The 25,923-nt window shown below is 37.8% G+C and overlaps 1 protein-coding gene across 3 annotated transcripts in view; it reads right to left on the minus strand.

Moving 5' to 3' along the window:
- The window catches only part of SLC41A2 (solute carrier family 41 member 2), a 138,747-nt gene that overhangs the window by 16,587 nt on the left and 96,237 nt on the right, over nt 1–25,923 (minus strand). For all 3 annotated transcript variants that reach the window (XM_008004493.3, XM_037996600.2, XM_073021050.1), the window contains 2 exons: nt 24,537–24,668; nt 23,161–23,309 (listed from right to left, as the gene is read on the minus strand). In XM_008004493.3, coding sequence (XP_008002684.1) covers nt 23,161–23,309; nt 24,537–24,668 — 281 coding nt within the window. The remainder of the gene's footprint in view (nt 1–23,160; nt 23,310–24,536; nt 24,669–25,923) is intronic.

A 25,923-nucleotide genomic window follows, 5' to 3' on the forward strand; every position in this document is an offset into this window, starting at 1 on the left:
ATCCGACCATAACATTCTGACGGAATAATGCAAAGAACTAGAGACAGCTAATGTCACTTGATATTAAGAAATGATAGTCTGGCCGGGCGCGGTGGCTCAAGCCTGTAATCCCAGCACTTTGGGAGGCTGAGACGGGCGGATCACGAGGTCAGGAGATCGAGACCATCCTGGCTAACACAATGAAACCCCGTCTCTACTAAAAAAAAAAATACAAAAAACTAGCCGGGCGAGGTGGCGGGCGCCTGTAGTCCCAGCTACTTGGGAAGCTGAGGCAGGAGAATGGCATAAACCCGGGAGGCAGAGCTTGCAGTGAGTTGAGATCCGGCCACTGCACTCCAGCCCGGGTGACAGAGCGAGACTCCGTCTCAACAAACAAACAAACAAACAAACAACAAAAAAAAAGATAGCCTAAAAATCAAGGAAATATTCAAACTAAATAAGTTATTTCTTGGTTTCTAACAAGAAGAAGGAAAAAGAAAAAAAGTGTGAATGAAGCATATATAAATAACTAAAATAAATGAACATTTATTGATTTTCTACTATATGCTAAGTATAATTAGTGTAATACTCTTGATATGCATAGAATATTAAGGAAAGGTGCAATCAACAAAGGCTAGGCCCTGTACAACTTATGTGCTCCCTTTTTACTCTTTGTCCATAGTCAAAATGGCCCTGATTCTACTATCATGCCCGCTTCAAATAGGCCTTCTGCAGGTTGCCCAGCAAAACATTTCACTGGAAAAACGCATATTCGCTTATTGAAAAGTGTTTATTGAGTGTCTTTCCAAAGCACTACTCAAATTTGAAAAATTATTTTTAAAAAAGTTTTAAAAAACAGCATACACACCAAAATATTTGTGATGATGGCCTTTGAGTGTGGGGATTGTGAGCAATTTTGACAATAAGGAATATATGCTGTTTTATGAGAAGAAAACTCAATAAACTGAAAAACAAAAACAAAAATAGCCCCATGAAACAATGACCTAACATCCCTCTCTTGACTAAGCTCAGTATAGAGACCCATTTCTTAAGTAGGGGACATATGGTCTCAGAAAACAGATTTAGAAAGATGATTTTGAAATCTGTAGGAATTGAGTAATAGATACCTCTAGAAAGTGAAACTACCTGAAAAAATTTTAATTGCAAGTAAAAAAAAAATCAGAAGTATAGCTCTGAACTTCTTTGACATAAGAAGGGTAAAAAAACAAAACAAAAACCGTGATAAGAAGAAAACTCATTATATTGAGAGGGGATTAAAGGAAGGGGCAAAGAAATAATGGAGAAATTTGAACACTATAAAATGAATTTTGTTTTGACATGGGAGAGTCTAAAGTCATTGCTTGGAGAAAGAATATAGAGAAGAGCATAGAGTTTGATGTACAAAAGGAAAAAATGCTTAATTAATTAACATCTTGGAAAAAGCATCTATGAGAAATGACAAGTGTGAAAACCCAGACATAATCAACTTGGACTTCCAGAAGGTCTGAGATACAGCATCACATAAGGATTTGTAGATATAATTACTACTGCTGTTGAAATGCCAAAACTCTATGTTGAGAGTAGAGAATAAAAGGATGTTGATTTTGGCAGAAATCACAGTGGCAAAAACATCTACATTACATTTGGTTATTCAGTATATCTATACCTATCAACATAAAAATACTCATATATGTATGAGAGCTACCTACAGAAGAGTTTGCAATTTAAAAAAAAGGTAAATGATTTCTTTTTAAAACTAGAATCAAGAACAAGTTAAGGCTTAAAAGAAAACAACAGTTGCTTAAGAATAGACATATAAATCAGTGGAACAGAAGAAAGTCTAGAAATAGACCTGCATATATATATATAGTAAACTGATTTTTGACAAAGATGCTAAGATAATTCAAGGAAGAATGATAGTCTTCCCAATACATGCTGCTGTAACAACCGGATATTCATACTGAAAGATACGAACCTCAAGCCTTATCATATACCATACACAAAAATTAATTCAAAATGGTCAGAGACTCAAACAAAAACTAAAACTAGAAAATCTCTAAAACAGAAAAGCCTCACAACTGAGGGATAAGCAAAGATTTCTTAGGATATAAAAAGCACTAATCATTTACAAAAACTGATAAACTGAACGTCATTAAAATTAGAACTTCTGCTCTTAAAATACATGGTCAAGAAGACAAAAAGGCAAAATTTAAAGATCTAATATACAACATAAAGACTAAAGTTAGTAAAATTGTATTGTATTAGGGATTTTTGTTAAATAAGTAGATTTTAGCTGTTCTTGTCACACACAAAAAAGTTACTACATGAGATGATAGATATTTTAATCTACTTCACTATAGTAACCATTTTATTATCTATATGTATTTCATATATGGAATATATGATATGGAAGTGCCAGGAGGGGTGTGGTCCCTTTAAATGATATGGAAGAGGGGAAGGGAAGTGCTGAGGGGAAGGGAAGTGCTGAGGGGAAGGGAAGTGCTGTGTGGAGGAGGGTATGGTCCTTGGCTAGGGCTCCACCCTCGGGCCTGTGCCCATGGACCTATGTGAAGACAGGCATTTTTGTTTCTCTGCCCAAATGTTGCATTTCCCAAGAACACCCTGGCCTGCCACATCCCCATCCTGTGCCTATAAACCCCCCCGAGACCCTAGCAGGCAGACACACAGGCAACTGGACATCGAGAAGAGCACATCAGTGGAGCAACATATGGGTGGCTGAACATCAGGAGGAACACACTGACAGGCACCAGCATGCAAGCAGGCCATCCACCAGCAGAACAACATGGAGTCTGGCTGGGGCAGGTGGAGGAGAGCCCAGGCCTCTGAGCGGCCTGGCTCTGGGGGAAAACCATCTCCCTTCTGGCTCTCCCATCTGCCAAGAGCTACTTCCACTCAATAAAACCTTGCACTCATTTTCTAAGCCCACGTGTAATCCGATTCTTCAAGTACACCAAGACAAGAACTCAGGATACAGAAAGCCCTCTGTCCTTGCGATAAGGCAGGAGTCTTAACTGAGCTAACACAAGCTGCTTACAGATGGCTAAACTAAAAAAGCACTCTGTAACACATGCCCACTGGGGCTTCAGTTTTAAACATTCACCCACCGACACTGCTGTGGGGTCAGAGCCCCACAGCCTGCCTGTCTGTATGCTCCCCTAGAGGTTTGAGCAGCTGGGCACTGCAGAAGTGAACCACACTCCCATCACATGCCCTGCAAAGGGGACAAGGGAACTTTTCCCTTTTCAACTGGGGGCTCATCCAGGATTGTGGAAGGTGTGAGTGAATGTGAAACTGTCGGGTTTCCTCTCTTCTGAAACTCCACCACCTTTCTCTCTTTCCTGTGGGTAAGAGGCTCTGTTTCCCTTCATGGAGTTTTAAACCGCCCTAACTGGGCCAGGTAAAATCCCTAGACTTTGTCTCTTTTTTTTTCTCTCTCTCACATGGTTTAAAATGGCTCTTATCTCTTTCTTTATAATGTTAACAGTTTTGCTACAGGCTGTGGCAATGTTACTAAGTAAAATGAGCATTTGGCTCAGTCACCAAAGGTGCAAATCAGACCAATTTTTTCCTAGAGGTGCATGTATGCTTCCACCTTGACAGCCACAGGCATGCATGACTCAGGGCACCTCTCCTTATTCTTACCCCTCCAAGCTCAGGCACCTGAGCATGCCTGCAGCAGGCAAAAGCCAAACTCAACAGTCACAAGGAGGGCAGGAGAAAACCAGTGGTAGCCATGATCCCATGGGGTCAACAGATAGGGCGCTTCTCGCCTGCTGTGCCAATGGAACATTTCTCCTTTGGCCAAGGAATTTGACCCAGTCTGAACCAAGGGAAAGATATAAGAATTAGAGGAACCCAGCTGCACTAAGCAAGGGGTTCTTCCCCCAGAATCTCCCCCTTTTTGCCCCTTAAACTGTTTTTCTGTTTTTTTCCTTTTCTGTGTGAGAGGGCTCCCCCTCCCAACTCTGTTTCTGATACGGAAGTTAAGGGAGGAATGACCCCTGCTGGCTGAGAACTGCAAATTCAGCAGGGCTCATTTGAGATACTCTAAACAGATACAAACAGCCTCTGAAATATCTTTTCAGTTCCAAACTCGACTCCAAGCTTCAGGCTGAAGCCTTAGAAAGAAAAACCAGGTCCAAGGGATCCAAAGCCAGGCAACAGGCACAATGTAAATGAGAAGGACCAATTTCTGCCGACTGAACCCCACTCCACGGAAGGAGGCCATGCTTTATGGCATAAACAGGCCCAGGGAACTCAAAGATTGCCAGCAACAGGGAGAAAGGGAGGCATAGGTGACAGCGGTTAATTCCTATTCTCCAGGTTTTCTCTGCTTCATGGGTACATACTACAATTGTACCTATGGCCAGCACCTGCCAAGGTCACCAGGACTCAGGGATAAGAGGTGGAGAGTGAAGGGAGGATGCTCACTTTCTCTCTCCATTACATTCTGAGTTTTCACTGAAAGAAGGAAGGGAAATGAGGGAAGCCTCTATTCCCTGTCTTTCAGAATGGGCAACTAGTTCTCTTCACCACCCCCAGCTTATACTCCTCTGGAGTGTATCCTGAACCATTGGGACTGCTTTGACCCTCAGAATCTGGAGGAAAAGCACCTCATAGCTCCCTGCACAATGGTTTGGCCAAATTATGATTTACAGGAAGGACTGGCTTGGCCTCAGGAAGGGACCATTCATTTCATTACTGTCTGGCAATCAGAACTTTTCTGTAGACGTGAGGACAGATGGTCTGAGGTCTCATATGTGTAGACTTTCTATACCTTGCAAGGCAATCCCGACTTTTGCTGATAATGGAGGATTGACCCAGCCCCCATGTTTGCCGTCTCAGGGAAGGCTGCAAGGGGCCAGGCCAGGAAATTAAAGATGTGAGTCCCAGAGGCATCCCCAGCAGAGGAGCCAGCACCCTTAAGCCCTGCTCCTCTGGGTCCACCCCAACCTTTCTATCCAGCTTCAGCCTCTCCCTTACCCCCTCCTAGAAATCCTCACTCTAAAAAGCCCCAGTCTCACTCTTGCTCCTCCAACAGATGCCCAGTGAATTTGGGCCCGGTAAGGTCCAGGTCCCGTTCTCCCTACAGAACTTAAAGCAAATGGGGGATCTTGGCAAGTTTTCAGATGACCCTGATAGATATATAGAGGCTTTCTAGAATTTCACCCAAATATTTGAACTCTCCTGGAGAGACATTATGTTACTTTTGAATCAGAACCTGATGGATGCTGAGAAGCAGGCTGCTCTGCAAGTAGCAGACAGATCTGGGGATGAGTTTTGTATCACATATAGTGTCAGGGAAGGGGGCGAATATTATCCAATTGGAAGAGAAGCAGTACCAGTGTATGACCCTAAATGGGATCCCAGTGACAAGGTGGAGGACTGGAAGAGGAGGCAACCTTAGGTGTGCATAATAGAGGGCTCATGTAGAACTAAGACCAAACCTCTCAATTATACTGTTGTCCATGATCCATCAGGGATTTGATGAGAATCCCGCTGCCTTCCCGGAGCAGCTAAGAGAGGCCTTGGTAAAGCACACCTCTCTTATCTCCTGATTCAGTTGAGGAATAGCAATCCCAAAGGATACATTTATTACTGAGACAGCCCCTGATATCAGGAGGAAGCTATAAAAACAGGCCCTGGGACCAGATAGTACTTTAGAGAACCTCCTTAAAGTAGCCACCTCCATCTTTTATAATAGACAGGGAGGCCCAGCAAAGGGAGAGAAACACAGGAAAGAGAAAGAAGCTTTAATGGCCCCCAAGCAACCCCAGAATTCCCGGAGTGCACCTATCAACTGCTAAAGATATGGCAAGAACAGCCATTTCTCATTCTAAAAGTTTATCCGCTCCCATATAAGGTTTATTTTCTTTCACCAGGGTCATACAGTTAGTTCAAGGTACAATATTGTTTTTCATATATTTCACTTCTTATCTCTGTAATCTTTGGCACTAAATTCTTTCCCTGTATAATACACGTATAACCCATGTATTCTTAACCTTATAAAACTTGTTTTTTTCTCTCATGCCTAGAAGCCATCAAACTCCAAACAGGCAACCAAAGCCTCAGACGATGACTCCCCTTTGCTAGGAACCCTTAGATAGATTGGGAGGAATCTGACTGCTGTTTTGCCCAAAACAATGCCCCCCATTGGCAGGAAACAGCTAAGAACAGTCATTGTCCATATTCTAACGGCAGTACCATGTACCTCTTCAGAGGGGGGAAATAATATGGAAGTGCTGGGAAGCGCATGGTCCCTTTAAATGAGAGGGAAGTGGGGAAGGGAAGCCCTGTGTAGAGGAGGGCGTAGTCCCTGGCTAGGGCTCCACCCCCAGGCTTGTGCCCATGGACCTAGGTGAAGACAGGCATTTTTGCTTTCCTGCCCAAATGTTGCATTTCCCAAGACCACCCTGGCCTGCCACGCCCCCATCCTGTGCCTATAAAAACCCTGAGACCCTAGCAAGCAGACACACAAGCAGCTGGACGTCAAGAGGAGCACCATCAGCGGAGGAACATATGGGCGGCTGAACGTCAGGAGGAACACACCGACAGGCACCAGCATGCCAGCAGGCCATCGACTGGCAGAACGATGTGAAGTTTGGCTGGGGCAGTTGGAGGAGAGCGCAGGCTGCTGAGCGGCCCGGCTCCAGGGGAAAACCATCTCCCTTCTGGCTCCCCCATCCGCTGAGAGCTACTTCCACTCAATAAAACCTTGCACTCATTCTCTAAGTCCACGTGTAATCTGATTCTTCTGGTACACCAAGGCAAGAACCCCAGTATACAGAAAGCCCTCTGTCCTTGCGATAAGGCAGGAGTCTAATTGAGCTAACATAAACCATCTATGGATGGCTAAACTAAAAGAGCACCATGTAACACACGCCCACTGGAGCTTCAGCTGTAAACATTCACCCCTAGACACTGCCGTGGGGTCAGAGCCCCACAGCCTGCCCATCTGTGTGCTCCCCTAGAGGTCTGAGCAGTAGTGTATGGAAGAAGCCAGCCACGCCACCATCGCATGCCCTGTGAGGGGGACAAGGAACGTTTCCTGTTTCAACATCAATGTAAACCTCAAAAATACATAATAACATTTTTAAAAATGAAAATAAAGAGACAATTCACAGACTGGGAGAAAATATTTCAAATACATATATCTAACAAAAAAAGTAGTATCCATGATATAAAAAGAACTCTTATAACTCCATAAGTCAACCCAGTTTTAAAAAAAAAATGGGCATAAGAAAACATGGTTAATAAACCCATAAAAATATAGTCAATATCATCAGTCATCAGGTAAATGCAAATTATGATCACCATGATACTACCTTTACAACCACTACAATGGCTAAAGGTATTAATAGAAAGCCTGACAATACCAGGTGATAGCAAGGATGTGGAGCAACTAGAACTCTCATACTAGTGGGAATGCAGAATGGTATGATCATTTTGGAAAACATCTTGGCAGTTTCTTGTAAAGTTAAACATTTACTTCCATAAGACCCAGAAATTCTACTATAGGTGTTTACCCAAGAGAAATGAAAATATATCTGCACAAAAATGTGTACATGAATATTCATAGCAGCTTCATGCATAACAGCCCCTACTGGAAAAAAAACAAATGTTCACTCACGGGTGAATGGATAAACCAGTTGTGATTTATTCATACAATGGAATACTACTCAGCAATAAAAAGAATTAAACTAGTAATACATGCAACCATATGGATAAGTTTCAAAATATTATGTTGAGTAAAAGGAGGAAACAAAGAGTATTTAGATGCATTATATAAAATTCTAGAAGAGGAAAATATAATTTATAGTGACAGAAAAGAAGCCAATGGTTGCCTAGTGCCTGGCATGGAGGGGAACTGACTGCAAAGGAGCATGAGGAAACCTTTTGGAGGTGAAGGTAATATTCTATATGTTGATTATGGTAGTTGTTACATGGGTGTATGCATATGTCAACATGGGTGTACTTTATATAAAGTATGCCTTAATGTCGATCTTTTTAATTGTCTTTGTAGATTGCAGATTTCGTCTTTGTATACTGAGTAGCAGTGTGCAGCCCTCCAAGCAACAGCCTGTAGCCAGGGTCACCTAATAATAGCCTGTAGGGCAAATCTAGCCCTATATGGCCCACAAGATGGGAATAATTTTAGTTTTTAACATTTAAAAAAACAAAGGAAGAATATTGCTTTGTGACACATGAACATTATATAAATTTCAAATTTCAGTATCCATAAACAAAGTTTTATTGGGACACAGCCATGCTTATGTAGTTACATATCATCTATGACTACTTTTGCACTATTATGGCAGAGTTGAGTACTTGTGACAAAGACTATATGGCCTAAAGGCCTAAAATATTTACTATCTGACCCTTTACAGAAAAAGTTTGTGACCCCTACCCTAGAGTACAGGAATTCTTCCTGTCACTTCCCATTACCAAATAATGGAATTAACCAGATTGTTCTCAATCCTTTTACTTATCTCCTGTGATTGGGGAGGTGGATCATAAGCTTTGGAGTAATATAAGCCTAAGCTCAAATCTTATTTACCACTTAACTACTACAGTTGTCCCTCTATATCCATGGAGATTGGTTTCAGGGCCTCCTGCAGATATCAAAATCCATGGATATAAAAATCTGCGGACACTGAAGTCCCTTATATAAAATGGCACAGTATTTGCATATAACCTACACGTCCTCCTGTATACTTTAAATCATCTTTAGATTACTCATATAATACCTAATATAATGCCAACATATCACTTCACTCACGAGGATTCAATGTAGTGTGAAACAAATTCAAGTTTTGGTTTTAGGAACTCTGTGGAATTTTTTTCCTGAATATTTTTGATCCAATTTTAGTTGAATACACGTATGTGGAACTCACAGATGTTGAGGGCTGACTGTATATTACTTTGGGCAAATTTTTTGAGTTTTCAGTTTTCTCAGATTTTTCACTTAGAAAGTAGGGGAGATGATACAGATCTCAGAGGACTGCTGAAGGATTAATGAGATAATGTAAATAAAATACATATTGTCTAGTGGTTAATAAACACTTAATATTTCTTCATATTCTCCTTCTAAATAAAGTATTTAAAAACAGGGCTTGTCAAATGGGGAAAAAAGAATGAGCCTGATCACCTACCAGTTAGTTTTCAAATTAGAAGGCACAAGCTATTATTTCCTACATTATATTAGTTCTTATGCTGGCAGAAGTTAGTTATCAAACTTCATTTACTTTTAAAAAACCTTTTATGCCTATCTTCGTACTTGCTATAATCATACAATATGTAGTTTGTGTCTGGCTTCTTTTGATTAACCTTATGTTTGTGAGATTTACTACACTGTTGTATAGAGTTGTAGATCATTCATTATCCCTGATGTATATGGTATAATAGTACTTCACTGTGAAGCTTTACTTACTTTCTTTTCTTAAATTTTCATTTTCATTTTTAAGAGATGGGGTATCACTATGTTGCCCAGGGTGGTCTTGAACTCCTGAGCTCAAGCGATCTGTCCACCTCAGCCTCCTAAAATGCTGAGATTACAGGCGTCAGCCGCCAAGCTCAGCCTATTTACTTTCAATCATAAAATTAAAATCTTTTTCTCTCTCTGTCTCCGTAGAGACTGGGTCTCCCCGTGTCTTAAAAAATAAAAAATGTCTTAAACTCCCAGCCTCAAGCGATTCTCCCACCTCAGTCTCCCAAAATGTTGGGATTTTAGGCATGAACCACCATGACCTGCCAAATGTAAAGTTTAGCATTCTAAACTGGCTATGATGTTAAAATACCTACAGTCATGCTCCAAATAATTACATTTCTGTTAACAATGGACCACATAGATGATGGTGGTTCTGTAAGATTACAATACCGTACTTTTACTGCACTGTTTCTAAGTTTAGATATTGTATCCCCATTGTTAAGCAATATATCACTGTAGTCGTTCATAGAATATTTTATTACACTTGTTGAGAATGTAATTTTACTTTTTAAAAATATACTTTCAAATTGTTTATGGGTGTAAGTTTAATCTCTCCAACTGATCTGTTACCTCTTTCAGATAGAGAACCTTGTCAGGTGCTTCCCTATTACTCATACAAAGTACACTTAATATATCTAATTTAATGAATACTTATTTATATCTAACATAGAAAAGAGCGTGATGACATTCCTGGAGCATTCAAAGAGTAAGACATAGTTATTGCTTTCAATGGGATATCAGAATCAAAATGAAGAAACATAACTGAAATGCCTTAAATAATTCACAAATAATACGAAACAATATTCATTTTATAAATATTTATGTGCCAAGCAGAGGGTTGGGTGCTGAAGCTTCAGTGATGAATAAAACAGAATCCCTGGATGAGCCTGAACTGGCCACATCCTCTGCTATCCTCTGGAAAATGAAAGAGACTTTGACAGAGCTAAAAAGTAACAATTCATCAGAGAACACAAACTGAGGTTCTTCAGCATACCTTCAGAAGCAGATGATCTGTGGGAATTGACTATTAACCTAAGATTCTCAGAACAAAGAGATGACTACACAAAGTAGACAGATTCCACCCATGACCATTAGAACAAAATTTTTCTGTGTCATACTCCTTTGCATTCCTGTCTTTACAGATTATCTCTCTTGTACAATTCCTGGCTCTTTCTTCCTATGTAGAAATTAGTTTCTTTAATGCCAATCCAGGAACAGATTAATTGTTCTGCAGAACTATTAAGCCAATCCAAGGATACGACTCCCCAGTAGCCTTGGATGGATTATATCTCATTAGAGTCCTTTCTGGGAAAACAGTAACTAGTGGAACAAATGCCTAAAAATATCAACCTCATCAACAGGACAGTCAACTGGACAATTGGAATTGACAATTCAAAATTGTCCATGAAGATTTACTTTGGCTGATACAGTAAATAACACAGTCCAAGCCCTAGGGGAACAATTTAATTTCCTTAACTCAAATAGTTATAGTTAATTATTACAGCTATAGATAATACAATGGTGTTGTATTTTCTCTTGGGCAACCTAAAACATTGCTAACACTTCACGCTATACCTGAACTAACATTACAGATGAAATGAAGCAATCTATATCTAAGCTAAAAAGGAAAAAAAAAAAAAAAAAAGGCAGCCAAGCTACCTGGAGAAACATACAGACTTGTTTTCTTGGTCGGGCCTCAAAAATCTTATGTCTTGGTACTGATGTGCCTTCTTGTCCCTTCTTAAAATATTTCTCATTATTTTTGTTTGTCTTACAGTCACTTAATGCTTATTGTCCAGTCTCAAATGCTTTTGCACAGCTATTGTCCCAGCAGATGGTTCAACAAATGATTCAAAGATAAAAAGAATATGAAATCATGCTGATTGACACTTAAACTGAAAAGAGTTCTTTACATTGAAATCTCATCTTTAAGGAGAATCAACAGCAGAGTTGAATATCTGGATAATTTTTAATTATTTCTCCTGAGTGAAGAGCAAAAGTGAGAACTAAGAATAAAAAAGTTTCTACACTCCTTGGAAAAGACTGATTGTTCTTTAGCCACAGTAACATGTAGCCACCAAAACTGGTTTTAAATTCATTCAATCAATAAACGTGCCTCATTGAACATGCTTTAGAAGTTAGCCAATCAATGATAGTCCTTGTTCCTGAAGTAGCCAATTAGGAACTAATCCATTCCAATAAACGTACCCCTGAGGGCCAACGGTCATACCCAAGTAATCATACTTCTACAGATGACATTAGTCCAAACATGCTTTTGAACATTTGCCAGTTCCTGAAGCCATGCTTCTCTAAAACCCTACAGAAGATCAATAGTTGGCTCTGCTTGTGCCTGATCCTAGTATAACTCCGTTACAATAGTTAGTAAAAATTCAGCTTTGTCTTTTTATTTCAGATACTGAGTGACGGTCTCACCATCCTTTGATACCCTTTAAGCTTCCCTTTTAATAAATGCAAAAATCTTTGGAAACTTTTTGCTTTAATACATTTTCCTAGATAGTACAAAAATATAATTTAATTACCTTTGTTATGCTGAACTAATACGGATGTTTAGCTTTCAAATTAAAAAGTAGTATTACGCTAATATCTATTCCTAAAAATAGCTAAACATTTTCAATTATAGAATCATTCAGGTCAGTGTTTTTTTTGGGGGGGGGTGTGGGGGGTGAATACTCTAGGGTCACAAATCAACCCAGATTTTATTCTGGCAAATTTCCTGAGTAATTATTTTTATGCTTTTCAATTAAGTGGTTTCACTCAGTTATGTTATAAGATTTTTTTTGTAGATGATGTGAAAATTCCGCTAAATCATATCTGCAATGTCAGCATGATTCAGAGCACAGGAAGCAATGTCCTAAGCAGAATACTTCAGAAAAGATGGCTCAGCTTCCCTGGTTCCACCTTCACCCTCATCAGGCTTGACAAGACTGAAAAGAGCTCTCTTTCCCAATGTCTCACTACACAGGAATCAAGCATGCTGTGCTTCCAATAAGGCAGACAGTCATTTCATCTTCTGTGCATCACTGGCCTGGAGCCCAAGCATACCTCTCTAAAGAATTAACCATAAATATGGATTTAGAAAGGTGTCTCAATTTGAGACCTTACAACCTAAGCTGTAATAGCATAATCACACTACAACATAACACAAATGCAATCACGAGGCTGTTAAAAAATCATCTAAAAAATTCACCTGCTTCAAATTCTTATCTTAAGGTAACCACATTGATCAACTCCAAAAGTTAAAGTAGCTGTTTTTACAGCTAGAAAAAAAATTCTAGGAACTATAGGTCTTCCCTTCACATCTCCTTTATCATTCTCTTTATACTTCTCCTTCAACCCAAGCTGACAGACAGAGAAACCAATTAAGAGACAGAGGCAGAACAGTCACATAGAAAAAATAAAGAGATCCTACTTTCAGTTAGAATCTGGTAGAATTAAGTCCTGAGGAGTGAGAAGAAATGTGAAGATTAAGTAACCTGTTTAAATCTCCTGGTTGCTTAGGTTTATCCTTTGAGATGCCATCTGGGAACAGGGTTTGAGTTAGCATCATGATTTAAAAAAAAAAAAAAAAAGACATAACCACATCATGTAATGAGGGCCTACTGTGTGTCAAGTATTTAAATATTATAACTGCTGTGCAAAAAGGAAGCCTTATTATTTTATATGCAAAGAAAATAAGACTCCAAGGAATAAAGTAACTTGCCTGAGGCTAAGCTAATTAACTTGCTCAGCTACTGGGTGGTTATCCTGGGATTCCAATTATAGTCATGTTGTTACCATATGGCTACATTCTTCCTTATCTAGAAGAGTGACTCCAAGGAATGGAGTAAGGTATCAGAATCAAGGTAGAGACTCTTAATGCTGGTTTCATAGGTTCTGATTGCTCCACTGCCACCCTCAGAGAGTCACCATCCCAGTAATCCACAGCTATTGATGATGATGATGTTGATAATAAAAAAATAAGATAATAATGATGAAAATTATAGCACCTTAAATGCATTATTTCATCCTTATAACAACCCACAAGGTTGGTCTAGTCTTAGCCCCTTTCTACAGGTGGGAAACAGTGCCTGAGCAGTGACTGCCTAAGCTGATGCAGGTAGTTGATGGTGGAAGCCAGAGCCCAAGCCCTATAAATTATCTCACATTGCATCAGATGAATGTGTCAGATCTCTCAAGTTTGTTGGGAGTGGAAAAATAGTTGAAAATCACCATTCTATAGAATAAACTAAACTCTTTATCGTCTGTTCTTTAAGCTCCTTGATGATCTTGCTACAACCTGTAATTTCTAACCTTATTTTTCATCACTCCTTTTAACTCCCGGAAATTTCTTGCTGTTTTCCATAAATACCCTGAGTTTTTCTCATTTGCCTAATGCTACTCCTTTTAGCTGAAATGGCATTTTCTATGGATTCCAACAAAGCAAAATGTTATCCACTATAAAACTTCCCTCCTCACATTGAAAAACTCTCCCACTATTGAACTTCCGTAGTACTTTGTCCTTCTCTCAGAAAATTCAGGAGTTATTTATGTGCTTGGAATGGATTCCTACTTGACTTCAGTAGGCATTGATTCCGTGTGGATCCTGTGGAATGAATATCCTTCTGGGGCAATATGCCTGGCTGGAAGAAGTTGAAGATCTAATGAAACCAGAGAGAAGAGGCAGCTGTAAATCTTTAGAAGTCCTGAAAACTATGATCCTCAATAAGAGCAAAACAAAGCATCTTTTTTTTTTTTTTTTTTTGAGACAGAGTCTTGCTCTGTTGCACAGGCTAGAGTACAGTGGCATGATCTCGGCTCACTGCAACCTCTGCCTCCTGAGTTCTAAGTGATTCTCCTGCCTCAGCCTCCACAGTAGCTGAGATTACAGACATGCACCACCACGCCCAGCTAATTTTGTATTTTTAGTAGAGGTGGGGTTTCACCATGTTGACCAGGCTGGTCTCGAACTCCTGAACTTAGGTGATCCACCTGCCTCGGCCTCCCAAAATGCTGGGATTACAGGTGCGAGCCTCGCGCCCAGCCCCAAACCTGTTCTTATAAAACACAGTGGTTAGGAATGTAGACTTGAGCCAGTCTCCATCTTGCTGTGTGGACTTGGACAAATCACTTAACTTCTATGCCAACTGCCTCACCTGTGAACAGGAAATGAAAACAGAATCTTCCTTACTGGGCTGTTGTGAGGACTCAATCAGTTCATATACATAAAGTGCCTAGAACAGTGCACGGCTCATGATAAATACTATACAAATATTTGCCATTATTATTTCTGAAACTCATATGTGGATTGGAAAAGTGGCTCCAGTTGCAAGAGGGGAACTGTTAGAGATCAAAAATTTTCAGAAGAAACAATTTAGATGAAGCATATAAAATGGCTTATCTATAACTGAGGCAGTACCATTTTCCTCTAAAAAGTTATAGACCAAGAGAAGATATAACTGAACACTATAAAATAATAAATCAAATGATGGCAGAAATAGGAGAATATACACTTTCTAGGTAAAGTACAGAGACAACAGAACCAAGGAGTCCATCTGGAAACCTGAAGGAGATTGTTTTAGGTCAAACAAATTTAAAACTTGATAGCTTCTAACTTAACAGATGAATTTAAAATTAGCTATTTAGACTTGGAATACAATTGTTTTCAGGAAAACAATGTTTTAAGTATTGCCTGGGTTTTCTGGTTAATCCATAAAAGCCAATTTAACTTAATATTAGTCTAGTAGTAACAACAGATGATTTTAATATTAATAGACTATTTTAATTACCAGACTGTTTTAATATTAACATATATTTTACTAGTCATGTACAACAATGGTTTTGTAACACATCATCTGTACTGTAGGAATGGCAACTCACAAAATCATATATCATGAATGCAGGAAGGGATTTGAGTGACAGCTAGGGTCACTATACTTCCTAGTTTGCCCAGCTAAGTAATGGTTTATGCTTGCCACCTTAATTATTAACAGCTCCCCGTTAATTAAATCACAGAGGAAATTAAGTCACAGAGAGTGTTGTGACTTAGCAAAAGTCATAGAGTTAAGAAGAGACTTAGAACCCAGAAATACTTATTCCTAGTCCAGGAGTCTTCCTATTAGACTGCATGGACTCACCAGTATGAAGACAATGATGAAGACTATGACGGTCAGGATTCGGGGCACCTGTACACGTGAGATACAGAATCTGTGGGAGTAAAGCTCTCCTTATCCCAGAGGGACTTTCTGGGGTCAAGGGCTGAGGGATTTAGGGGATTCTTGCTTGTGTATCTAAGGCTGGCCAATTTCCTTTTTCATTGTCCCTACTTGTGGCTTCTTGCTCAACACCTCCCTGGAATGGGAAAAGTTATGGGGGATATAAGGAATTTAGTTTGGGATGTGTTGAATGTGAGATGTCTCTTCAACGTTTAACTGGAGATGTAGAACAGGAGTCCAGACTGGAGATACCAGTCTGAAAGTAAGCAATGAAAGCGTGGTATGTGAAGCTTAGGGCAGTCATCAGAGAATAAGAAGAGTTCTGCAGTAAAGAACAGGGGCCAAAAGGAGGGTAGGTGGTAAGAAGCGAGAAGGGGCTCAGGGAATTGAATAACCAGCTGTAACACTGAGGGAAAGAAAAAAATGAGGCCGATGACAATAAACATGATAAACTGCAGCTACTACCATTATTGGAAACTTACTATGTTCCAGGCACTCTACCAATATATATATTATCTTAGCCCTCATTTCTAGCCTCTGATGTAGGGGAAAAATAAGGTTACAAGAGGTTAAGAAACCTGACTGCGAATACAAAATAAGTAGCAAAGCAGAAATTCAGACTCAAGTGTGACTCTAAAGACTCTGATCTTTCTACAATGCTCTGCTTACTGGGAGCTTATCTTTTCCCCTTCGTATGTGATGTATGGATGACAGACAGTCTGGCTTATATTTTTCTTATGTGGAAAAATTTATTTTTATGTCTTTGTAGTTAAGATAATATTGAATCATGTGAACATGACTTCAGAATGAGGATACTGTCAGTGCTCCTTCTGGTAAGTATGCAGAGGTCACTGGCTGTATTTCCGCTCCAAGCATGTTCTACTGGATGAGCAATGGAACATGTTTGCTCTTAATCTGCACTATTAGTATTGTAGATATATTCATATTACAAACACATGTTCAACAACCAGGAGCTTTGATTATTTATAAAACAGAAATACTTATTAGGAAGTTTATTAGTTAATATGCTGATTATAAGTTTTGTCATGAGGGGCATTTATCTGTGCTTGGGCTTTGCTGAGAACAAGTATCTTTTTCTTGAGAATATGAATCTGTTGGAAAATATGAGATGGTGCAATTTGCATGTATGTATAAAATTCAAAAACAAGTATTGCCTACTGAAAGTAATAGCAAAAACTAATGAGACTTCTGTTTTTAAAATTATATTAATAAGAAGTATGAACATTACTATTTTGCCAGGCCTAGTTCTATATTTGTTGATATTGAGTTTCTCAGTGGTTAAAACTTATATTGTCTGATCTCCTCCCTCCAAAAAGAATCTATTAAAGCACTTTCAAAGAATGAAAGTTATGCATAGGCACAAAATTTAATTTATTCTGAAGTTACAGAAGAAAAAGACTGTATTGATACAAGGAAGTAAGTCTTGGGCTCTTCTTTAGCTGTTTCATGCATTTCAATCTAATCTACTGCTAAAAGATTCTTAAAGGCAGGGACAATCTTTTTTATTTCTTTTGTACAGTGACTGGCACAGTAGTTGGCACACTATATGTACTATATACTTGATACAATCCTGATATTTATAATTCTCAACTTTATGTATTGAGAATTTGTTGTCATTCTACCCTTTAAAGGAAACATTTGTTTCTCCCATGTGAAAACACAGATATAGCCAAAAACAAAGTTTTTCTACAACTAAACTTTCAAAATAAATTTCCCATGGAATTTCGTGCTGTTAGAATTTTAGTCGAGTTCTTAATAATCTGATTTTCTGTAAGAAACAATAATTGCCTAAAATAGAGAATTCAACATTTCATTTAGAAATAGTTTTAATTCATTGTTTACTAATTATATTAACAAATACCTTGTTGGAATTCAATAGAATAGGGCTATTGAATTTAAGGGCTAGAGAAGTCTCATTTTTCTTTTCCCACTGGGATATTTTACAGCAGAAAACATATTTATATACTTCATATTTACATAATCATCATAATAAAACAGAAAACTATAATAGTAAAATAAAAGGGATTATTGTTTTTAATCAAATGAGTAAAATAGTGGATTATAAGGATAATGAGATTTGAATAGTAATAGACTTATTTACATTTGTGATCACTTATCTAATTATAGTCTTTTTTCTCCTTTTTCAGTTTTTTTTTTTTTTTTTTTTTTGAGACAGAGTCTTGCTCTGTCACCCGGGCTGGAGTGCAGTGGCGTGATCTCGGCTCATTGCAACCTCTGCCTTCCGGGTTCAAGAGATTCTCCTGCCTCAGCCTCCTGAGTAGCTGGGATTATAGGCATGCACCACCATGCCTGCTAATTTTTTGTATTTTTAGTAGAGATGGGGTTTCACCATGTTGTTCAGGCTGGTCTTGAACTCCTGACCTCGTGATCCACCCGCCTCAGCCTCACAAAGTGCTGGGACAACAGGCGTGAGCCACGGCGCCTAGCCGCCTCTTTCAGTTTTTCTAGGGGCAACCTTTTTGCCTCTTATAGGATATGTCATCTGACAAGATGACATGTTTATGTTTTTGTTTTTTCATAGACAGAGGATATATATTTAGGATTTCTAACACAAAGGGGAACAACTAATAGAAGCCTTAAATTAAACAGTGAAACAAACCAAGATGTACTGCTGTTCCTTCTTTGCTCAAGAGATTGTCAGTATGCTTATTTAATTGAGAGTTTTCTTTGTACCTCCTCAGGTTTATTATGCTGTCAAGGGACTAGTCTTTGAAGAATACTGTAGGGCGTAAGGCAAACAAACAGAAAACTCTGAAAATGACAGTAAGATTCCCTTTGTTACATCTTAAAAGGAAGGCTAACAATGCCCATCCTAACTTGGAATCCTATATTATGCTTTTGAGTTCATAAGTTAACAGGCTTTGAGCCGTCAATGGAGCATCCAAATAAGTAGATGTGAAGGCTGGGAAAATCACTGCTTAGCGAGAAAGAACCCAATAAACATGTCAAAATTTGTAGAGGAAAGTATACTCTGCTTCTGTGAAATCAAAGCTGTGGGTTCAATGTGCTAGTTTGACATAAATAAAAAAATTATATTCTAAAACAAACAATAGTGCCTTAAGCACAGCTGGTAGTCTTACAAAAGCTGACTGATGGTATAAAAGGTATATTGGATCAAGATGGTTAGCTAGGTACCAACCCATCCTTACTGTTGAAGAAAAATAAACTCAAAAAGCCATGTGATTGGAGGTATGTCAAATAGGAATGTCTCTTAGCACATTACTGTGGTCTTGACACGGTCTAGCTACTCTGATTGCTCTCGGGGACTGGGCAAGAACACGAATAGAGTATAACCCATCACATCTTCTGACTGTGGTGCAGTGGCCTAAACATCGCATAACAAAACCATATTTGATAGCTTCCTTCTAATTGCAAGACACATAATAAATACCCCTAAACAATGTAATTTGTGACTTATAAGTAGTTTTTCTTAAATTTAAAAAATAATTTCAAAAAATGGGAGCTAGTGTGTGCCAAGGGCAAAATAAGAAACTAACTCAGCCATTCCAATGCCAGAGAATTTCAAATTTAAGTTGACTTTTTACTTTTCATTTGAAGTAAGAAATACCCATTCAGCTACAAGACCAAAACTGAGAGATGATATACTCTGAAAAAAAATCTTATACTAACATCTAAAATTTGAAAGTTTTATTTTAAAAAGTCCTTATTAAGGAAAACTTCAAGCATATACAAAAGTAGAATAGTATAAATTAACCCCACTCACTCTCAGGAACCATCACTGAGCTTCATCTATTATCAACTCATGATCAGTTTTACCCCTACACTTCTACTTCCCAAGAAATCAAGTTATTTCATCTCCAAACATCTCAGTAAAACCTTACAATTTTAACTGATCACTATTAGAAGTTGTGGGATTGTGTTTCATTTTTTATTGCTTTTATTTCGGATATCTATGTCAGTGAAAGAGAGGAAACTGGTGTTTATTGAAGACAAGGAAAACAAAAATCTAGATTTTTTTAGTTCTTCTGTGATTTTCCATACTTAAATAGTTATAAAATTTTCTCCTCCTTCCACTGAAGGAGATGAAGCTGGCAAGATATAGTCATTCAGTTTTAACAAGCATTAATTGAGCACTAGGGACAGGGCTGGGTGCTGGAGATACAAAAATGAGTGAAACAAAGAACCTATCTCTAGAATGGGTGAGACAGACACAATAAATATTATAGATAACGTCAATATAATATGGAAAATGCTAGGATAATGGTATTCACAGGGTACTTTGGGAAATAGAGAATAAGGCAATTCAGAGAAAATCAGATATTCAAGAAAGGCTTCCAGGAAGAGATGATATCTGAGTAAATGCAAAAGTGCTGCAAATGATTGTTACTATGTCATTATAATAAGTGCAATATGAAGGTTCCTTCAAATAGATTTCCTTCATTTAGTGGGTTGGGGAATTAGCAGGGAGGCTCCTCAAAGAGTATTAGTCTGTTGAAGAGTATAAAACAACATTAATTTATAAAAACAGCCACTATATCATGTCCTGTGGGGAATACCAAAGGGAAAGGCATGGTCTCAACCCTCAAGAAGGTTGGAATGTAGATGGGGAGAAATTCAGCATGCATTGGAAAACTGCACTATAGAATATCCAATCAAATTAGAGAGTTTAGGGATGAGAAGAGTGGCATGAACTAAGTATTTGAATAAGAGCTTAGACCAAGGTTGTGAATATAAATTCAACCTAGATCAAAAAAGGAAGACAATCTAGTAAAGAACATTAAAAAGGAAGTTCTAAGTGGTCAAAGATTCTTTGTCTTTAAGGAGTTATTTCATCCTTCTGTTCATCTTTGGACTGACTGAAGCCAGGTGGGGAAGGTAAAGATCTTTTACCCAAACCTTAAAGAGGTGTGTGTGCATGTGCTTATGTGTATAGTAGTGTCAGAACATGTAGATTTGATCTAAGAATTTACAACCTATTCTAAGCTATTCCATTAGAAAATGCACAGTATCAGGCTGCAAATGCAAAGATCTACTCTGGCGGATATCTGATTCTTGGGGGAAAAATGAAAAGCAAAGCCCATAAAAATTAAAGTCATAAAAGACACATAAGAAAATTCAATCAACAGTATAGTTTCCAGTTGTCATTCTGAACCAGTGACACACCATTTATAATACTATCTTTTTTCTTTTTTTTTTTTTTTTTTTTTTTTTGAGATGGAGTCTTACTCTGTCACCCAGGGTAGAGTGCAGTGGCGTGATCTCGGCTCACTGCAACCTCTACCTCTTGGGTTCAAGGGATTCTCCTGCCTCAGCCTCCCGAGTAGCTGGGACTACAGGCGTGTGACACCACGCCTGGCTAATTTTTTATTTTTAGTAGAGACGGGGTTTCACCATCTTGGCCAGGCTGGTCTCGAACTCCTCACCTTGTGATCCACCCACCTCGGCCTCCCAAAGTGCTGGGATTACAGGCATGAGCCACCACACCCGGCCTATAATACTATCTTTAATAACAACAACAATAGCATCAGATAACACTTACATGGCATCTACTATAAACACGCTTTATATAAGTAACTCATTTAATCCTCAAAGCAGCCTGTCTGGTAGATAGTACAACCTCTCCCATTTTACAGAGGGGGTAACTGAGACACAGAGAGACTAATAATTACTCTTTTCTCAATTCTAGTTATTCAACTTTCACTGATGAGAATTTAGATCAGAGGTTTAAAAGGCATGTAGGTACACAGTGGATATATGTTGAAACTTTTTAATAAACTAGAAAAATTACTTATATCCTTCATTGACTTAAGTGAAATGCTGCATGATAGTATGTTGGCACAGAACCATAAACATAAATGTCAAATAATCCATGAGGCTAAGAGGTAGAGTTGCAAATAGGAATATGCTCCAGCAATGGCTTGTTTATCAGCAAATCAAACACTAGTTTCTGAATATTTCCCCTGGGATTGAAGAATTAATCTTTTTCACAATAGTTACAAAGAGAACAGCATCAAACATATATGACAATAAATGACCATATAATATACAGCAATAAAAGTAGCCATTTGCTGTAAGTTTTGTCCCTACTGAACAGTAGAAAAACATTACTCACCAGGTAGAGGTACTTGCTTTTTCTTTCAAACTCTGAAAGCACTTCATATAGAGCTAAACTCAGTACTTACATTATAGTACATTATAATTCTTTGTTCATGTAGTGGCCTTCCCGCTAGACTATGAGACCTGAGTACGGAGTCTGAACTTATTCCTCGCGGGATTTAAAAGCCATCCCTCTATCTAGTAGCATGAAAGTTTACTGGATGAATAAATTAATTAATTATTCGATAGGTGACTGTCAGTAAAATCTAAGGCACTATGAAGCATAATAGACAAGCTAAAAATGTCAAGTTGTAAGGGTTTTGTTATTTTAAGAATAGATTCTAATTTCCCTTGTATTTAAGGCCTTTTCTACACCAGCCTTAATCAACCTTATTTTGTCTGTTAGATCCTAGATATGAATTATTGTACCTTGTACAAGCCCTGTGCTTTCTCACCTCTGTGTTTTAACTCAGTAATCTCCAAAAAGTTTTAGATTATGCAGCTCTCTCAGTACAAAATATTTGGTATACTTATTTAACATTGTGCTAAAATATATTTATTACTAAGCAAACACAAAAATAGAAGAAAAAAGATACTTCAAACAAATGAAGTTTTAATCTTTTCTTCCTCCACATGATGCATTGCTCTGTGTGTATCCCACTTTGAAAATCGCTGATTTATATCAAAAAAACAAATCTCATAGCATTTTGTAAGAATTAAATGAATCAATACATATAAAGCACTTATAATGCTTCTGAGCATATAGGAAACACTATAGATGCCAACTAATTTCATTATCATCATCATCATCAATGTAGTTTCTTTTCAGTGGAATAATGTCTACATACCTACCTTCTAGCCTCATTCCTACATGCCAAACTCCTTGAAAGTCAAATGATAAATGTTATCTCTTCAAAGAACTATTTGAATCCATCTCTTAAGGGATTAGGACTTACCTCACTGAAGAAGGTACCAAATCTACAAAGTTTAGCAAGAAGCCATGCCCAGGAAGCCAAAATAAAACTAGAACCATTGGTAAAAATTAAAGATGGGTTTATGGAAAATGATGCAGATGCAAAGAGATATGATTATTAGCCCCATGGGAAAGAAAATACAAGAAAAGTAAATATAAGTCATAGTGAAATTAACTGACTCTATAATAAACAATGTTTACATGGGCCTAATATAAATACTGATGACTAACAAAAAATTGTTTATTGGTTTTAAGAAGATCAAATCAATATGAAGATGTTCAGTTGATTTTTGAGATGGTAAAGTATGTCATGTGTTTTTAGATTTCCATAGTTGTACTTTTACAGCAGTCTCAGCATAAAAGAGGTTTCAAGAAGTTTTAACTCTTACCTGTAGCACAGCAGCAAATAAATACACTACTATGAAGATTATAGTTAAAGAAGTATGACCACTTTTCATCAAATGAATAGTGTAGAGGAAAATTAAATGTCCAGGAATCACTAAAAGCAGCAGAACTTGAGCAGACTTATTATTTACTCCTGTAATATAAAATGTAAAAGTAATTAAAACAAAATTATATTTTGGTTAATAGGTCATAGTTATTGAAATTTGAGGATTACTTTCTAGTTACTATACTTCATACTATCACATGAAATTTGATTGCCAAAAATAAATTTCAAGTAGTTACAATTCATTTCATTCTCTGAAATTTCCACTATATATGTTAATTAAATGAAAGGTGGTTGATAAAAACTTGCTATGAAGAACATCGGTCACACTTTAATATCTATCATAAAAACAGAGGGAAGACAAAAGAGAAAATATAAAGTTCTTAAAGTAAAAGAATGTTTTAGTTTTACTAATTTCTTTAGACTTCTATCGCTGGTATTAAAAGGGTAGCCATTTCTGATCTTCATTCATAGGCCAATAATCGCCAGGCACTGTGGCTCACACCTGTAATCCCAGAGATTTAGGAGGCCAAGGTGGGAGGATTGCTTGAGGCCAGGAGTTCAAGACCAGCCTGGGCAACATAGTGAGACCTCATCTCTAAAAAAATAAAAAAATAAAAAATTAGCCAAGCAAGGTGGCTCATGCCTGTAGTCCCAGCTACTCAAAAGGCTGAGGTGGGAGGATCACCTAAGCCAGGAGTTTGAGGTGCAGTGAGCTGTGATGGTACCGCTACTCTCCAGCCTGGGCAACAGAGCAAAGCCCTGTCTCACCAACAACAAAAATTGTTTTAAAACAAAAGTCAATAATCACACTTATTTTCATCAGGGAAAAAAAATGATAAGAATTGTGAGGTTTAAAATTATAGTCTTAGTTTTTTGGTAATCGTGTGCCTTTGTTTTTTCATAGTCACATAAATAATGCATCATCCTTGAAACCGAGGTTATCCCTTCTCATCTAGTTTGTTTGAGATCAAATGCCTACATTTAGAAAGGCCAAAATAATAATATAGATAAGATAGTACGTGTGCCTCCCAAAATCACCTGGCAATGATTCTTTTGTCTTTCACAAAATAAGGTTTCTCTTTCACAACTAATAAGCAAGTTACCTCAGAAACAGGCATCAAAGAAACATTATACAAAGATCCTCAGCAACTGTAGAATTGATACACATGCCTTTTCATTCACTGAGATTAGCTCTCAGAAATAGGAAAGTTGAGCAACTCTCACAAAACACATATACAATAAATGTTGCCTGCCTATAATCTTAGAGAGCAATAGGCCTTGATCTAAAATATGCAAAAATCCATAAGCACATACCTGGACCAAAGAAAGTTCTAAATGGGTAGTAACAACCTTTGGGTTCATCAGGCAATTCTCCTGGAATGCTATGTAAATGGAGGTAGGTAGAAATCCTGCTAGCCTGAATGGCCACCAAATTACCACCAATACCTGAAACACAAGGAAAAACAAAGTAGCAATCCTCATATTTTAAACAACTTGCATAAATTCAACCAAAAGCAACCTTCTCATGCAACATTATGGGACAATAAAACAAAATAAAGAGTTCTTCTGAAATGTTGATCTATTTAATGTTTAAGTAGACATTCCAAAAGCATAAAGTGATTGTTAGATAAGATTAATTCATTGTGTTTTCAAACTTGACTGTATGGTATGAAAGCAGACCAGAGCAGGTAATTTTTAAAAATCATTATCAAAACCAAGATATAAAATTAGGTACCAAGATCCTTCACGTTTATCACCTTAATGACAGGGAAGATAAGCTAGACTTACTCAAATAGATAAGGCTAGAAACTTTTCTTCTCAGTTTACTAAAGAAATTGGTACAGAGCCACTGGAAAAAATACTCATTACCCTCTCATATAATCTGAAGCAGAAGAGTTGATGCCAGGATGTGAAATGAATTCCAAAGAGTGGTAAGCCCCTCCAAGGTAAGACAGGATACTGAAATGGTTTCTCCTTTTGCAGAGTATGGGAGAAAGAAGTTAAGTCGTAAAAGTGAGTAAGAAGAAAACTGAAAAATTCAAATTCTTAACTGCTGAGGGTAGGACTGCCTAAGATTGATAAAAGAGCCAGAGAATCTCAAACCCCATCCCATGCCTTTCACTAAGAAATATCAGCAACTGACTGTTGGGAGAAGAGGAAGAGCACAGATAGTTAAACCTTCTAGGCTGCAGGCATATAGCCCTCCAAGCTTCACACTAAGCACAGGGTAGCCAGAGCATGCCCATAAAGAAAGTTGAGGTTAGTGGTGTGCTGAAGGTAATGATAATAACCACAAAAAACAAACCCAGTTCAAGTGCTGACTAGATTGACTCAAACCTCCATCCTAATGATGTAGCAGAAGAAAAGAACTCCTATTTCTAGGCAAAAATAATATTTATCTCAATCTCCAATGGTCTTGTATATATACTGTCCAGCAATTAAAAAATTAAAAGACAGGAAAAAACAATAAAGAATATAAACCATTGGAGGAATTAGGAAGTCATCAGAGCCAGACCCAGAGATAAATCAGGTTTTGAAACGATCCAACAAGGAATTTAAAATAATTATAATTAATACGTTAAAAGATCTAGTGGAAAAGGTAAACAAATATATTAAAAGAGACATAAATTAAAAGTAAAAATATGGAAAAAGATATATCATGCAAACACTAAGAAAAAGAAAGTGAGAGTGACTATATCAA

This window comes from Chlorocebus sabaeus, chromosome 11, assembly GCF_047675955.1.
Source record: "Chlorocebus sabaeus isolate Y175 chromosome 11, mChlSab1.0.hap1, whole genome shotgun sequence".
NCBI lineage: Eukaryota > Metazoa > Chordata > Mammalia > Primates > Cercopithecidae > Chlorocebus > Chlorocebus sabaeus.